This window comes from Mustelus asterias, chromosome 26, assembly GCF_964213995.1.
Source record: "Mustelus asterias chromosome 26, sMusAst1.hap1.1, whole genome shotgun sequence".
Classification (NCBI taxonomy): Eukaryota; Metazoa; Chordata; class Chondrichthyes; order Carcharhiniformes; family Triakidae; genus Mustelus; species Mustelus asterias.
In genome coordinates this window covers 26,489,187-26,507,349 of record NC_135826.1, presented here as the reverse complement: position 1 = coordinate 26,507,349, position 18,163 = coordinate 26,489,187, and the positions used below count along the sequence as shown (strand labels likewise).

The 18,163-nt window shown below is 44.3% G+C and overlaps 1 protein-coding gene across 4 annotated transcripts in view; it reads left to right on the top strand.

Annotated features, from left to right (window-relative positions):
• The window catches only part of LOC144479526 (rho GTPase-activating protein 45-like), a 223,979-nt gene extending 208,623 nt beyond the window's left edge, over positions 1-15,356 (top strand). For all 4 annotated transcript variants that reach the window (XM_078198311.1, XM_078198310.1, XM_078198308.1 and 1 more), the window contains 4 exons: positions 992-1,200; positions 5,087-5,333; positions 7,938-8,040; positions 10,223-15,356. In XM_078198311.1, coding sequence (XP_078054437.1) covers positions 992-1,200; positions 5,087-5,333; positions 7,938-8,040; positions 10,223-10,800 — 1,137 coding nt within the window. In that variant the 3' untranslated portion in view covers positions 10,801-15,356. The remainder of the gene's footprint in view (positions 1-991; positions 1,201-5,086; positions 5,334-7,937; positions 8,041-10,222) is intronic.
• Positions 15,357-18,163: the final 2,807 nt, after the last annotated feature.

Here is an 18,163-nt window from a genome sequence, read left to right as displayed (position 1 = left end):
GAAATAGCCATCTCCAGGTTAATATAAGGCGGGGGGGTCGGTTTAGCTCAGTTGGCTAGATGGCTCGTGAATGATGCAGAGCAACACCAACAGCTATGGGTTCAATTCCCATACCAGCTGAGGTTATTCATGAAGGCCCCACCTTCCTTGCCCCTTATCTGAAGTGTGGTGATCCTCAGGTTAACATCACCACCAGCCTATGGTCATCTGGGAGAGTGGCGACTTTACCTTTTAGATTGTTCAACACAGATATTGGACAGCACCACAGATAAAACTTTATTCTTAGAAGGTAGACCACATTGGTGATTAGTCCTGGCTTATTGCCAGTAAGATTGAATCATTTTAATAAACCACTATTGGTTAGGGCTGCCAACTAGAGTCATAGAGGTTTACAGCATGGAAACAGGCCCTTCAGCCCAACTTGTCCATGCCGTCCCTTTTTTTTAACCACTAAGCTAGTCGCAATTGCCCGCGTTTGGCCCATAATCCCTCTAAACCCATCTTACCCATGTCTAAATGCTTTTTAAAAGACAAAATTGTACCCGCCTCTACTACTGCTTCTGGCAACTTGTCCAGCCTTCAGGAGTTAAAGACAGATCTTCAGGATACAGCTGTGAGTAACCTGGAGAAAATCTCATGCGGGCAATAAAATATCTATTTTTAAAAAAGTTGTCTTTGGATATTTCTGTTTGCTGGCTATATAAATATTGGATGGGGGGAAAATGACTGGACGATTCTTAATGTCCGTCAAACAATCAGGAAACGGTGAGTCGATTCACTTTCTGATTGGTGGGGAGGGAAGGAGGGGCAAAATGCTGGACTCCTAGTGGTTAGAGGTTGGTGGACTGGTTGGAAACAGATGGTCAGGTCATGGAAACATCCAGGAATATATCCAAGCAAGAGCTGGCAACCCTACTAGTCGCACATGAACCTTGCCAAAAGGAGAAGGCTACTAAAGTCAATAGTAACCAACATAAGCGTCTGATGTTAGCTTCCAGAACCGATTATGCTGTTCCGCCTCTACCACGACTTGATGGGCCTGGCCAAAGAGAGTCTGCAGGGGGCAGGGGATGCAGGAAATAAAGACTCGACGACCGAAAAGGAGTTGTTGCTACTTGTGACACGGCTGAAAGAGCTGCTGAAGGACCTGCCATCGGCAAACAAGGCCACACTGCAGTACATCATTCGACACCTTAGCAGGTGAGTCCGGATGTGACAAATACTCCAGGTCATTTGCTTAATGCACCGTTAATCTTGGTCTATTAGTGATGAGGAGAAAAGGAAGGCTTGACGTTGCTATGTTATCCGTTTGAGAGATTTGTTGTGGCACAGTGGTTAGCACAGCTACCTCACAGCGCCAGGGACCCGGGTTCAATTCCAGCCTGGGGTCACTGTGTGGAGTTTGCATGTTCTTCTTGTGTAGTGTTTCTCTGGGTGCTCTGGTTTCTTCCCAAAGTCCAAAGATGTGCAGGTTGGGTGGATTGGCCATGCGAAATTGCCCCTTAGTGTCCAAAGTTGTGTAGGTTAGGGGGATTAGTGGGGTAAATACATGGGGATAGGGGCCTGGGTAAGATGCTCTTAGTAAGAAGTTTAACAACAGCAGGTTAAAGTCCAACAGGTTTATTTGGTAGCAAAAGCCACACAAGCTTTCGGAGCTCCAAGCCCCTTCTTCAGGTGAGTGGGAATTCTGTTCACAAACAGGGCATATAAAGACACAGACTCAATTTACATGAATAAGATTGGAATGCGAATACTTACAGCTAATCAAGTCTTTAAGAAACAAAACCACGTGAGTGGAGAGAGCATCAAGACAGGCTAAAAGACAAGACTGTCTTGTCTGGAGACAATACACATCTTTTTAGCCTGTCTTGATGTTCTCTCCACTCACATTGTTTTGTTTCTTAAAGACTTGATTAGCTGTAAGTATTCGCATTCCAACCATTATTCATGTAAATTGAGTCTGTGTCTTTATATGCCCTGTTTGTGAACAGAATTCCCACTCACCTGAAGAAGGGGCTTGGAGCTCCGAAAGCTTGTGTGGCTTTTGCTACCAAATAAACCTGTTGGACTTTAACCTGGTGTTGTTAAACTTCTTACTGTGTTTACCCCAGTCCAACGCCGGCATCTTCACATCATAAGATGCTCTTACCCAGGACCCTATCAGTGCAGTGCAGAGCTGATGGGCCATATGGTCTGCTTCTGTAGGGATTCTATGATTGTTTTTTCACTTTAAACAGTATTGCTGTGTGTTTTTTTCCCCAATTTGTTCTTGGAATGTGAGCGCCGCCATGCCAGTTTTCTAATCCTGATCCTGGCATTGGGGCCAGTGCGGGGCCTGAAAAGGCCTTCCAACCCAACATGGGGAGCAGACAATTGGCTCATTAAGAGCCTTGTTAAAAGTAAGCGATGGAAGCCAACTGAGATTTTTCACTCAACTCCAGCTTTCCAAAGCGACGAGGAAGGCAGATAAACTGCCTGATGGCGAGCACTCAGTCATCTTTCCTGTCATTTAATAAGATCACGGTCGATCTTTATCTTAATTCCACACACCCAACTTGGCTCCATAATTCTTAATACCCTTGTCTTGCAAAAATCCTATAAATCTCAGGTTTGAACTTCTCAATTTTTTTTATTCATTCATGGGACATGGGGCGTCGCTGGCTGGCAGCATTTATTGCCCATCCCGAGTTGCCCTTGGAGGGCAGTTGAGAGTCAACCACATTGCTGTGGAGTCACATGTAGGCCAGACCAGGTAAAGACGACAGATTTCCTTCCCTAACGGACATTAGTGAACCAGATGGGTTTTTTTGACAATCGACAGTAGTTTCATGGTCATCAGTAGATTCTTAATTCCAGATTTTTATATTGAATTCAGATTCCACCACCTACCGTGGCAGGATTCAAACCCAGATCCCCAGAACATTAGCTGAGTCTCTAGATTAATAGCCTAGCGATAATAGTACTAGGCCATTGACCTAGAGGAGAGAGTTCTAGATTTTCACTATCCCAGGGGATGGTTAAATGCTTCCTGACAGCACTCCTGATTGGCCTAGCTCCAGTTTCAGGATGATGCCCCCCCCCCCCGGTTCTGGACTTTCCCAGCAGAGGGAGCTGTTTTTCTCCACTGGTTAGAGCTTTCCATCAAGTGGTACATCTTTTCGCTCCAAACTACTACTCATTTTCCTGTGTTGGACATTAGACATACGTGGTGGTCTTGTGGTGGGATTCCCACCATCAAGAGAGAAGGTGGCAGTGGGGGTTGGGGGGCAGTACAGAGGTACTATCACTGGGGCACCTTCTGTAACACTGGATGATTCAGTGAGAGACCTTAAAAAGCAAGTAGTACAGTGAAGAAGAAAGAGGGTCTTGCCCAACAATGAGGCTTTCAGCAGCTACGCCTGCGAGGCTGTCTGGAGATCAAGAAAGACCCTCCCTTTCCAATTGACTATTTACTGCCCCTTGCTGTCATCTGCTACATGGTGGCCTCAGGAATTGATGGCAAGCAGGATAAGCCACTCATAACCAAATCCCATATCAACTCTCATCTCTGCGACTCCCCCACTACCCATCACTGTCGGTTGCACTGGTTCCAGCCAATCCCAGCTGGGCAGTGAAGCAATACTCGCCCACAATTTCAGATATTGTCCATCATGATTTTCACGGTGCTTTTCGGAATGGAGATTAATAACCAGTGGTGTTCCACAGGGATCACTGCTGGGTCCTTTGTTATTTGTAATATCTGTATAAATGATCGGGAGGAAAATGTAAGTTGTCTGATTACTAAGTTTGCGGATGACACAAAAATTGGCGGAGTTGCAGATAGTGATGAGGATTGTCAAAGGATACAGCAGGATATAGATAGATTGCAGACTTGGGCAGAGAAATGGCAGATGGAGTTTAATCCGGACAAATGCAAGGTGATGCATTTTGGAAGTTCAAATTCAGGTGCGAACTATACAGTAAATGGCAGAACCCTTAGGAGCACTGACATACAGAGGGATCTGGGTGTACAGGTCCACAGATCCCTGAAAATGGCAATACAGATTGATAAGGTGGTCAAGAAGACAGACAGCATGCTTGCCTACATCAGCCGGGGCATCAGGTATAAAAATAGGCAAGTTATGTTACAGCTGTTTAAGACTTTAGTTAGGCCACATTTGGAATATAGTGTGCAGTTCTGGTCACCAAATTGGCCAAGCTAGTGCAAAAGTCCAGAATTTCGAGCACAAATTTAAAGAATCCGGATGTGACAAATACTCCAGGGCATTTGCTCAATGCACCCTTAACCTTGGTCTATTAGTGATGAGGAGAAAGGATGTGGGTATTTTGGAGAGGGTGCAAAGGATGTTTACCAGGATGTGGCTTGGCCTGGAGGGTTTTAGGTATGAGGAGAGATTTGATAAACTCGTATTGTTCTCACTGGAAAGATGGAGGCTGAGGGACGACCTGATAGAGGTCTACAAAATAATGAGAGGCATAGACAGGATAATTAGAGGCTTTTTCCAAGAGTGGAATGGTCAACTACAGGAGGGCACAGTTTAGGAGTGACATGCAGGGAATGTTTTGCATAGAGAAGGTGGTGGATGCCTGGAAGGCACTGCCAGTGGATTTTGATTTGATTTATTACTGTCACATGTATTGGGATACAGTGAAAAGTATTGTTTCTTGCCCTGCTATACAGACAAAGCATACCGTTTGTAGAGTACATAGGGGGCAAAGGGAAGGAGAGGATGCAGGATGTAGTGTTACAGTCATAGCCAGGGCGTAGAGAAAGATCAACTTAATGCAAGGTAAGTCCATTCAAAAGTCTGATGGCAGCAGGGAAGAAGCTGTTCTTGAGCCAAAAGGTGGAAGCAGGCATGTTGGCAATGTTCAAGGCGTATCTTGATAGACATGAGCAGAAGGCGAACAGAGGTATAGAAGCCATGTAATGGCGCAGGCTTGGTGGGCCGAAGGGCCTGCTCCTGTGCTGTATTGTTCTTTTGCCCTTTGTTCTTTGACCCCGCTCAGCAGTAGGCGGGATCATGAAAGATAATATCCGTCAGTATCCTCTGGGCGTGGAATAATGTATATTTATTATGTTTAGAATTTCAGAACTTGAACAATTTAATAAGATGTCTCCAAGTAATCTTGGGATTGTATTTGGGCCAACGCTGATGAGACCCAGGCCCACAGAGGCAACCGTGTCCTTGTCGTCACTTGTAGACTATCCTCATCAGGCTCGCATTGTGGAAACGTTAATCGTCTTCTACGCAGACATATTTGAAGCTAAAGCAGAGTTTAACGTACCTTCAGATGAAGATGCTGCGGATGAAATCTCACCAATTGATGAGGTAAAATACGCAAGCCGCTGTGATGGTCAGTTTGATATCTCGGGGGTGCAGCAGAACTCTTCCATAAAGGCTCTTTATTTTCTTGGGCTGTAAATGGTAAATGGTGACACGATGGCACCGTGGTTAGCTGCCTCACAGCACCAGGGACCCGGGTTTGGTTCCGTCCTTGGGTGACTGGAGTTTGCATGTTCTCCCCGTGGGTTTCGTCCGGGTGCTCTGGTTTCCTTCTGTAGCACAAAAATGTGCAGATTAGGTGGATTGGCCATAGTCAAAAATTGCCCCTTAGTGTCCCATGATAGCCGGGTTAAATGGATTAGCCATGGTAAATGTGAAAGGTTACGGGGATGGGGTGGGGGAGAGGGCCGGGATAAAATATCCTGTCGGGGAGTCGGTGCAGACTCGATGCGCTGAATAGCCGCCTTCTGCACTGTAGGGATTTTATGATCTATGATTCTAAAAAAAGGAAGGAACTGTTCTGGAATAGTGCATTGTTTTCCTATAGTTTTAAAATACAAAATGGGGAAATTTCCAGTAATTAGAACTGCTTCTTAGATTTGCATGTAATTATATAATTGTTTCATTGTAACCTGTTAAATGAGTTACATAAGTTTAATTGCCATGATGACTATTAATTGATTCAGGCAATGCGAGGCTTTTCAATATTTGATGTACTCTTAAATGCCCCTCTGAAATGGCCTAGCAAGCCACTCTGTTAAAAGGCAATTAGGAATGGACAGCAAATGCTGTCCCAGACAGTGACGCCCACCCACCATGAATGAATAAAAAGAAAAGTGCAACATCATATAGGTGTGGCTGGATTCTGGAAGTATCCCACTATGGACTATACACAATCTTGTGTGCTAAGCCTCTCAGAGTAACACAGAGAATTGTTGGGGGATGTGAAGGAAGTCATTAAAGTGGTTTTGAGTAACAGTCATTGAGTGAACTCAGTGTGCTGTTAATACCAGGAGGAGACACTCGGATGTTGAAATGAAATTATGATCTTCATACAAAATTCTTCTGCTATTTTAATGATAATCGACCAGTTTATTCTGAATGAATTAAGCCTTCCATTAAAATGGCAGGCAAAGGAATTTCATATGAAAATGTTAATTGTTTGTTCACTAATATCATACAGCACAACTTCAGAATTTATCTGTTCTTCACATTCATTATTGGGTAAAAGATAGCTTTATAATGCACTTACACCCAGCAAGCTGCATTTGGTATCTAAGCGGTGCTCATTTCTTGTCCAAGTACACTGTAAAACAAATGCGATAGGTTTAGACAAACGTTGCTGCTGGTGGCGAGGATAGGGTTAATTTCTCCCGCATGTTGAATGCATAGAACTGCCATCTAATCCCTTGACATTCAATGGCATTGCCATCGCTGAGCTCCCCACCGTCAACATCCTGAGAGGGTCGCCATTGACCAGAGGCTGGTCGTTCTAGGGCACAGCTCCCCCTCCTGACTCCCCAAAACCTTCTCCACAGTCTACCAGGTACAAATCAGGAATGCGATGGAATACTGTCCTGGAATCCGGTCTGGATAGACAGAGCTCCAACAACCTTAGGAACTTTATCATTTAAGCCTCTTAAGCACTTCAAATCCTGGGATGAATGCTGCTGCAGCCCAGAAGGCTAAAATATGTAATAGAGGTTTTTAAATAAAGATAGGATGGGTTGGGAATAGAGAGATTATTTGTGCTAGTGAGGAAGTCAGAAAGAAAAGATCATCAGTATAAAATTGTCATTGTGACAGCGAAGAGAGAGGTTGGGAGAATACAGTTGTAAAGAGTTGTTCAAGGGTTCAATGCTTTGGCAAAGATGATGGTTGGAGCAGTTTGGAGTGGAGGCCATTGCATCTTTGAAGAGAAAACCTGTCTCAGAAGTTGAAACATATGAAGGGGAAAAGAGTGTGTGCTTTGGGATTAGTCTTAGATAGTTGGTTGTTTATAGACACAATGTTACAAATGGCCACCCTCCTTTGCTTTAAATTTCTATGGTTCAATTTTATCACAAGTCATAACCCATTTAAAATACTTTGAAATACGGTCCTCCAATCTCGTCCGTTCCCGCTACGCTGCCAGTGAGAACAGATAAATTGGCGCTCAACTAAAATTCTGTTCACTGAAGAGGTACCGGAGAATCCCAGCCACAGACGAGGTCGGAGGTTTTGGGAAAATATCACGAGTGCACTACACATTCATTCATTAACGTCACCTGTCTGTTTTGCCTTGGACCTTAAAGAAGAAGATGGCACAGTGGTTAACACAACTGCCTCACAAGTTCCAAGTTCAATTCCAGCCTCGGGTCACTCACTGTCTGTGTGAAGTTTGCACATTCTCCCCGTGTCTGTGCGGGTTTCCTCTGGTTTCGTTCCACACTCCAAAGATGTGCGGGTTAGGTTGATTGGCCATGCTAAATTGCCTCTTAGTGTCAGGGGGACTAGCAGGGTAAGTACCTGGGGTTGCGGGGTTAGGGCCTGGGTGGGACTGTTGTCGGTGCAGGTTCGATGGGCCGAATGAGCTCTTTCTGTACTGTAGGGATTCTATGATTCTAAGATATTTGATCTGAAATTTCATTTGTTAATCCTGTGTTTCAGAGAGGATCCTCTGCAGCACGAGTGGGATCAGGGAGTGATTTACCTGAGCTTGACGAATCAGCAGAGTTTGACAGAGAAAGGCTGTACTCCGATGCAATCTGTGGTGAGTAAACAACATACCATTGTGCTTCATGTCAGAAGAAGTAAAGGTGCCCCCAGTATGATATTCCTCTAAACTGACTGAGTAAGCAGAGCTCTATTATACCTTTGTTCCACCTGTGGCCTGAATCAGTGTCAGCTCTTTACATTGTTTCCACCCTGCTGATTTTCACCCAAAATATAATGCATTGAGTTGCATGAATTTCCCACCACCTACCAGACAAACCTCAGATTTACTAAACAGTATTATGCACATGGGGAGGCGATGGTATTATTGCTAGATTGTTAATCCAGAAACTTCGCTAATGTTCTGGGGACCCGGGTTCGAATCCGACCACGGCAGATGCTGCAATTTGAATTCAATTTAAGAATATCTGGAATTAAGAATCTACTGATGACCATGAAACCATTGTCAATTGTCAGAAAAACCCATCTGGTTCACTAATGTGCCTTAGAGATGGAAATCTGCCACCCATAGGCCTGGTCTGGCCTACATAAGACTCCAGAGCCACAGCAATGTGGTTGACTCTCAACTGCCCTCGGGCAACTAGGGATGGGCAATAAATGTTGGCCAGCCAGCGACAACCATGTCTGATAAATGAATTTTAAAAAAACATGACAGTTAATATGTGCACCTTCCATGTCATGACTTTGGGGGAAAGTTCTTAAATGTCTGATTTTATTGCCAGCGTCCCACTTGTTGAATATTGTTTGATTCAAGTTCCTTTGAAGTTGATTTCTACATGCCCAGTTAGTGGTTCATTAGCTTCAGCCCATCATGAACTCAGCCATGCAAACTAGAAAGGCCCTGAGTTCGATCCCCAAGTTAAAACTGATCACTCAGGGTAACACTGGGATCTCCAAAATTGGTCACAGTGCTTTAGATTATGGGGGAAAACAGGACTGGATTCCCTCTCATCCAGTCTGTGTTTGGTGATCCCTGTTGAAAGTACACGGCGGATGCTGTTGAGGACGTAAACTGGCTTAACTGGGTTGCACCTCTGGATAGATAGTCTGCTAACCTTGGATAAAGGCAAATTACTGCGGATGCTGGAATCTGAGACCAAAAGAGAAATTGCTGGAAAATCTCAGCCAGTCTGGCAGCATCTGTAAGGAGAGAAAAGAGCAGACGTTTCGAGTCCAGGTGAACAAAAGGTCGTCTGGACTCGAAACGTCAGCTCTTTTCTCTCCTTACAGATGCTGCCAGACCGGCTGAGATTTTCCAGCAATTTCTCTTTTGGTTTCAGCCTGCTAACCTTCACTGGCAAGGCTCAGACACAAGTTGGGTAAGGTACTGCCACAAACAAGCGATCAATCAATTTAACAGAGGGGAAGAGAGAGGGAGAAATTGGTGTGAAAATAAAGCTTTGATTCTGTCAGTAGCAGCTAGCACTGCTGGAAGTGTTTGTGTTGTAATTCCAGTGTTAGCTTGGCTCAGGTGATATTCTTTTCTACAAATTAGAAAGCCGTGGGTTTGAGCACGCGGACTCTTCAGTTAGTGGGAGTATTGCATTGTTAAAGGTGACCACCAGGTGGGGGTGTCACGGTGGCACAGTGGTTAGCACGGCTACCTCTCAGCGCCAGGGACCCGGGTTCAATTCTGGCCTCGGGTCACTGTCTGTATGGAGTTTGCTCATTCTCCCCGTGTCTGCGTGGGTTTCCTCCGGGTGCTCCGGTTTCCTCCCACAGTCCAAAGATGTGCGGGTTAGATTGATTGGCCATGCTGAATTACCCCTTAGTGTCAGGGAGATTAGTAGGGTAAACATGTGGGGTTACGGGGATAGGGCCTGGGTGGGATCGTGGTTGGTGTAGACTCGGTGGGCCGAGTGGCCTCCTTCTGTACTGCAGGGATTCTATGATCCTCTGTGAGACAATGTAAAGAACCCTGTGGTGCGATTTGAAAAACAGCAAGAAATTCTCCTGGTTTTTCTCCACCCTCACCAAAAAATAAATCGCACAACTGAGAATTCAGCTCGGTTTGCTATCTGTGGGACCTTGCTGTTCACAAATTGGCATTTGTCACTGTAAATAGTGACTGCACTTCAAGAGTAATTAAATGTGAAGAGCTTTGGGACTCTTGATATCGTTGTCATCTTACTGTAAGAATAGAAATTATTGGTTTTCACTGACACTGCTATTCCGCAATATCCGCGGGATATTAATAACCTACATTTGTCTTCTTTCAGAAAACTCTTTAGGATCAGAAAAATCTTCAGAATCTCGCGAGCGCTCACTGGATTCTGACTCTGAGCTGGAAGATGCGGCATCCGAATGTGGCACTGGGCAGCCAGGGTGTGAGGAAGGAGCCCAGAGAAATCGAAAGAGTCGCTTGCCAAAGCAGGAGAGTGTGGCCAGTGCTGACGAGCCTCCGTTCTACAACGAGCACACAGAGGGAGAGTGCGACAGAGTCCCGAAACAGACTGACAAAAGCCAGGCTCAGGGTCCGGACGCTGACGTGTCACAGACTGAGGGATCAGTGCCCGAAACGAGCGCCGACTGTCCTCGGGCGTCACCTCAACAGCTGAAGAGAGATGGGCCGGAAAGTGCAGCTGACGAGGAAGTGGACCAGGCGAGGAATTCCAACAGAAGCCTGGCGGATTTTAATACAAACCAGTCAAATAACGTGGACAGAAATAATTGGCTGCCTGCCCATTTCACCAGGTCGCGGCACATGAGAGCGCGGCGCAGTCAGTTGCCATGGGTACGGATGCGCCACGGGAAAATAGACATTGGGCTTGAAAACAGGGACCCGGAATTTGTCTAATCATATTTTATCATCCATTTGCTTTTAGCGTGTAGTTTTCCACAAGTGCTAAGATGCTTTGTGCTGGGTTCTCGAAAGGACGGTCTCAATCGTGGCAGAACATGCAATCCAATTTCATGACCTTTTCAAAGTGTTTCTTGGTTCTTATGAGGCAGGAACTGGGACCAATGATATAATTCGAGTATTTTGATTGTAATGTGAATTAACTTGGTGGATTCAAAATTTGAAATCATCCTCACAATTTGCAGAAGTAAAACCAATGTATAGTACTAACGTTCAGTGGCAACCTACTTCAAGAGCATGTAACACACTGAAAAACTCTGAACACAAGGAACAGAAGACCATTTTGGACATAACATACATTTGGCAACTTGTCCAGACATTGATTACAAGCATGTATGGCTTACAACCCTTGGAAAGCAGTTTTATAAGGATCTTTTGATGAAGAATAATCAAACTCTTTTCTCATGACTGTGAGATGCTGTTAATTGAATGGTTAAAGCCAGCACATTGAGTGCTAGGCGTAGATTGATCAATGTTTTGTCTTTGTAAAATAATTCTTTACGCCAGTCCCTTAAAATCCCGGATTCATGGGCCGGAATTTTCCCATCCCGCCCGCCACTGGGATTCTAGTGGATGGTGGGGGGGGGGGGGAGGGGGGGGAAAGGTCCATTCAAGTCGGGTGGGATTCTCCGGTTTTCAGGCAAGCGCGGCCGGAGAATCCCGTCCATGGAGGGCATTGGCAGTCCTTTTTAGGGCCGTTCTCCTTATGAGTCCAAGTTATTCTTTTTTCACGGGGGGATTCACAGACGTGCTCAGTGCTGTTCTGCTCCAACGCCAGCAGACTTTCCAAATGGGGTCACGTGAGGGCGATCAGGAGCAAAAACGCGGCAGATTTTGTTCCCTCGTGGCCCGTGAGTCCTGAGAGAAAGTGTAGCTTCTCAGCTGCAATGGGAGGACTCAATACAAGGGACAGAATTTGCTCATTCAGAGCTTCTGTGGCTTGCGATGAAATTGAATGGTGTATTTGAATATTTAGCCGTGATTTTGACTATCTCTGTCATCATTATCTGCGCTACCCGCCATGTATTTCACAGCGGCAGAGGAGACCTGCCATTGGCCGCCAGCGAGACCTTCTGGTGCCACTGACGTCAATGGGGTTTCCCGTTGGAATACAGCCGGGGTGCACCCTCAGCGGGATTGGAAGATCCTGCGTGAATGGCCGGAAAACTTTGGCCATCATCTAGTCTCTGTGCCCAAATGTGTTTTTTTTTAAATATTTCTCCCCAGTGTATGGTCACACTGGCAAAGCTGGCAATGCTCATCCCTAACTGCCCTTGTGAATATGGTGAATCCGAGGATTTGTCGGGTCCAGTTCTGGAAGCAGGCACAAGGAAGTGCAAGAGAGGAGTCCAGCATGTCGGACCTTTTATTCCACCTTCTTGAATCAACGCAGTCCATGTGGTGAATGTACTCCCACAGTGAGGGAATGTCGTGAATTTCAGGGTTTGGCTCCAGCAAGGATGAAGCAATGATGATATATTTGCAAGTCAGGGTGGTGTATGCCCTTTGACAAAGGGTCGTCTGGACTCGAAATGTCAGCTCTTCTGTCTCCTTGCAGATGCTGCCAGACCTGCTGAGATTTTCCAACATTTTCTCTTTTGGTCATTTATGTTGTATGCCCATGCCTAACTGCCCTTGTCCTTCTAGATGGTTGGGTATGTGGGTTTCAGAGTGGTTAATGAAGGAACCTTGGCAAGTCGCTGCAGGGAATCCTGTTTGGATAGCACACTCTGCAACCACGGGGCACTGACAGTTCAGGGAGTGAATGTTTATGGTAGTGGATGGGACTGTTAGTCAAGAGGACTGTTTAGTCCTAGATGATGTTGAGCTTCTTTAGTGTTGTTCCAGCTTTGCCAATCCAGGCAAATTAATATTGTTCCACCACACTCCAGACTTGTGCTTTATTAGATGGACTGAGTATAGCTGTGCCCCTCTGTGTCCTAAATATTTGGGAACAAGTCAACAGTGGTACAGTGCCTCACAGCGCCAGGGACCCCAGTTCGATTCCCGACTTGGGTCACTGTCTGTGTGGAGTCCGCACATTCTGCATGGGTTTCTCCGGGTGCTCCGGCTCCTTCCCACAGCCCAAAGATGTGCAGGTTAGGTGCATTGGCCATGCTAAATTCTCCCTTAGTGTACCCAAACAAGCGCCGGAGTGTGGCGACTAGGGGATTTTCACAGTAACTTCATTGCAGTGTGAATGTAAGCCTACTTGTGACTAATAAATAAACTTTAACTTTTAACTTTAACTTTAACATAGAGCGACCAAAACTGGGATTTTTAAGACTGGAAAAGAGATTAAATTTACCAGTATCATATTGTGGGAGCACAAATTAAAGTAACAGCATTTAAATTTCACAGCTATAATAACAATTTATGAATATATTAAGATGATGATGGAGGAAGTCCATTCTATTTTGATCCAATCTGCTGTAGTTTAAGAGTGTGTAATAACAAGGGCTTCTTTATGAAGATTGTGCAGTAGGAACATTGATTCCTTCCCAAAGAAAGCAAGTTTTAAAGCAAACTTTGCATCATTCCAAATGTTAAGTCTCTGGACCAGTGAGAACAGCTTCATTCCGAGGATTTGGCGGGTGCAGTTCTGGAAGCAGGCACAAGGAGGTGCAAGAGAGTAGTCCAGCATGTCGGACCTTTTGTTCCACCTTACACCAATAACTTGCATTGATGTGGCACCTCTCACATACTAAAGCATCCTTGGGCTCTTTACAGGAGTGTAAGCAAACAGAATCTTGACAACGAGTCATGTGAGCAGATATTAGGACAGTGAAGTAAGATTTGGAACATCTTGAAAGGAACGAGAGAAGCGGTGGAGAGGTTTAGGGAGGGAATTCCAGATCTTGGGGCCCAGGCAGCTGAAGGCACACCACCAATGGCAGAGGTAATTAAAACACACATGTTTAAGAACCCAGAATTGACACAACACCTTCCACTGACAAGTGAGATCCAAGCTTGTTGAAACATAACCCTTTGTGACACCTCGATTTGGAGTATCTGGAGTTCTACTGTCCCAATTTTCTGATAAAGATCTTTGCCAAAAGCAACAACCTGTCATACAGATGCTGACACACCTGCTATGTATTTCAAATATCTGCTCTGTTTTCAAAATTAGTTTTCCACTTGAAGGGAAGTACCTTCTAACCCGTTTACTTAAAGGAAGGGGTAGTATAATTCAGACTTTTCCATCGCTTGTTTAAGTGGACGGCACAGTGGTTAACACTGATGCCTCACAGTGCCAGGGACCCGGGTTCAATTCCAGCCTCAGATGACTGTGTGGAGCTTACTGCGGCATGGTGGCACAGTGGATAGCAATGCTGGCTCACAGCACCAGGGTCCTGGGTTCAATTCCCAACTTGGGTGACTGTGTGGAGTTTGCACGTTCTCCCCATGTTTGCGTGGGTTTCCTCCCACAGTCTGAAAGATGTGCTGGTTAGGTGCATTGGCCATGCTAAATTCTCCCTCAGTGTACCCGAACAGGCGCCGGAGTGTGGCGACTAGGGGACTTTCACAGTAACTTCATTGCAGTGTTAATGTAAGCCTACTCGTGACACTAATAAATAAACTATTTCATTCTCCCTGTGTCTGCTTGGGTTTCCTCCGGGTGCTCTGGTTTTCTCCCACAGCCCAAAGATGTATGGGTTAGGTTGATTGGCTGTGCTAAATTGTCCCTTAATGTCAGGTGGATTAGCAAGGTAAATATGTGGGGTTGTTGTCAGTGCAGGCTCGATGGGCCAAATGGCCTCCTCCTGTGCTGTAGGACTCTAAGTCACCTTATACCCAACTTGATAATTCTGTTTATGCCACCAATTTATGAGGTACACTTACTGTTGTCAGTAGACCCTGTGGAATAATCATTTAGGTTGACAAAATAATCATTTGGAACAATCCTCGTCATCATGTGACAACGTTTGTTGTACAGCATAAGATCGATTCAACATCTGATTTTAATATAGCTTTTGATGAGCTTTATTTGTGTTATATAATGTTATGGCACTTGTGCTCTTAATGTTTTTACAATCAGGGTATTGAGTGAATCCTTGGCATTGGTGCATTGTGGCTACATTTATTTTTTTGTGTTAATTTGCTTCAAATTCAAAGATGACTGTTCATGGGCAAATGAGTAGTTATACAATGGCATGTGAGTGTGTGCATGTGCAGCCTTACCACAGCACAGCTGTGCAATATTCAGCAGAATGGGTAATTTCAATGTGTCAAAGCTCAATGGTAGAATACCGTTTAATTCCCAACTGTACAACGGTAGGTTTGTATATAAAATAGCGAAGGGGGAATGAGATCTTCATTCCATTGGACTTTTAATGTAAAAGCAATTGTTCTGTATAACAGGGTTTGTTTTATACATTTTTATTTGATTGTGTAAATATAAGAATTTGTTTCTTATATACTGTACTTGCATTCATCCTGGGGAAGATGCGGAAATGGATTTATATTTCTGATATTATATTTCAAGGTGATTAATAATGAATGTGTGCATCATTATTTATTCTCTGCCTGAATTGTTATTACTGAATGTGTGAGGCCCTTACACAGAGCCTTATGAGGGTATTGTACACGGCTATTGTCTGTAGGCCATTCAACACACCTTTCCAGTATAGTCCACTGACATTTACAGAGTAAATTTATTAGCCTCTAATTCTGGCTTCTTGCCCATACCTGGTTTTCCACTGTCAGCCATGTTTTCAGCTGACTAGGCCTCAGGCTCTGCAATTCCCCCTCCCTGAACCACTTCACCTTTCTTCTCCTTTAAGGCGATGGCCTATTGGTATTATCGTAAGACTATTAATCCAGAAACTCAGCTAATTTTCTGGGGACCCGGGTTCGAGTCCCGCCATGGCAGGTGGTAGAATTTGAATTCAATGAAAAAAATCTGGAATTAAGAATCTGCTGATGACCATGAAACCATTGTCGATTGTCGGAAAAACCTATCTGGTTCACTAATGTCCTTTAGGGAAGGAAATCTGCCGTCCTTGCCTGATCTGGCCTACATGTGACTTAAGAGCCACAGCAATGTGGTTCTCTCAACTGCCTTCGGGCAACTAGGGATAAGCAGTAGATGCCAGCCATGAATAAATAAAAATAAAGAATCCATTTTTGTTATTCATTCGTGGGACATGGGTGTCACTGACTGGGCCGGCATTTATTACCCATCCCTGATTGCCCTTAAACTGAGTGGCTTATGAGGCCATTTTGGAGGGAAGTTGAGAGTCAACCATATTGCTTAGGCTCTGGAGTCACATGTAGGCCAGACCAGGTAAGGATGGCAGATTTCCTTCCCTAAAGGACATTAGTGAACCAGATAGTTTTTTTTCCAACAATCAACAATGATTTCATGGTCATCAGTAGATTCTTAATTCCAGATATTTTCTATTGAATTCAAATTCTACCACCTGCCGTGGTGGGATTCGAACCCCGCTCCGTAGAACATTAGCTGACTTTCTGGAAATATAGTGTAATGATAATGCCACTTGAAACCTACCTTGCTGACCAAGTTTTATTTTTTGGTAATCTATCTCCTTGTGTTAAGACAACCTGTTCTAATATTTCCTTGTGTTGCTTGGTGTCAGCATTTTCTTTAGCCATATTAAAAAGTGTCGTGTAAAAGGGAGTTATTGGTGAACAAGACATCTGCACTAACATGGCCCCATTACTCACTCCACCATTTTCAGGGGACAAAAAAACTAAAACTTTTTCTGACAGTAACACAGGACAAATTTCAGTCAGCATCAGGAAGAGTAAACCTGAGAAAGCACAATAGTTAAATGGTTATCAGTGTATAATATATCAGTAAGAAGTCTCACAACACCAGGTTAAAGTCCAACAGGTTTATTTGGAATCACGAGCTTTCGGAGCGCTGCTCTTTCATCGGGTGAGTGGAGGTTAGTTCACAAACACGGCATATATAGGCAAAGACACAATGGCAAGATAATTACAGATTAGAATGCGAATGTCATTCTTCACAGTGCTCTGAAAGCTCGTGATTCCAAATAAACCTGTTGGACTTTAACCTGGTGTTGTGAGACTTCTCACTGTGCCCACCCCCGTCCAACACCGGCATCTCCACATCATGGCTAATACATCAGGGCAACCCTTTACCCTCCCTCCAACTTCCAATCGAAATAAAGCAAGGCTGTAGCTGTAATACTGAAAGGGACTGACTTAAATGGAGGTAAATCATCAAACAATGCTTCATGTGCTAGAATATGATGAGAATAAATAATTTAAAAGTGGTGAGACTTGTGCTTTGAAAAGGTTTCTATTGCTGACATGCAGAATTGCAGCCTGTCGGTTGGGAGTGACCACATTCCATATTATTTGCAATACAAGAGATATGATAGTACCACAGCAGCAGTTCAACACTTATCTCAGCTATTCTGTGCAATATGAAACTCTCAAGACAGAAACAAAATGAGATATTTAAAAGGTAATGTCATCAGCAAGTCAGTAAGCTAGCCCTGAATCCCCGATAATACAGCCTTGGGCTCTCTACCAAAGTGCATCATTTGTCCTTAACTGTGTTTTGAGGACCTCTATATGTCTTAGCCTGGGTAACAGAAATGTTCGACTGAAGCAAAACGCTCAGTTAGATCGGGACAAAAAATAGGTACTGTCTGTGTTCAGGAACACACTGACCTGGAGCTAACTTTTTTTAAAATTCGTTCATGGGAAATGGACATCGCTGGCTATCCAGCATTTATTGATGTGGAGATGCTGGCGTTGGAGCATTTATTGCCCATCCCTAGTTGCCCTTGTTCAGAGGGAAGTTGAGAGTCAACCACATTGCTATGGCTCATGAAGGCCAGACCTACATGAACAGCAGGTTTCCTTCCCTAAAGCACATTAGTGAACCAGATGGGTTTTTCCAACAATCGACAATGATTTCATGGCCATCAGTAGATTCTTAATTCCAGATTTTTTTTTTATTGAATTCAAATTTCCACGATTTGCCATGGTGGGATTCAAACCCAGGTCCCCAGAACATTGACTGAGTTTTTGGGTTAATTGTCTAGTGATAATACCACTATGGTATTTCTACTGGACTATTAATCTGCTGGTCCTGGTTTTTAAGTAGATTCAATTATAAAACACAATCAAAGCAGCAGAAAGATCTGTGGGTGAGTCACGAGAGACCAGCAATGCTGGGAAACCCTATGGCACCTCACATTTTAATGCTTCAGAAGTTAACTGGGAGAAACACCACGGCTTGACTAAATTCCTCTTAACTGGAAAGTAGCCAAACTATAATTTCTGTTTCGTACCTGGTTTC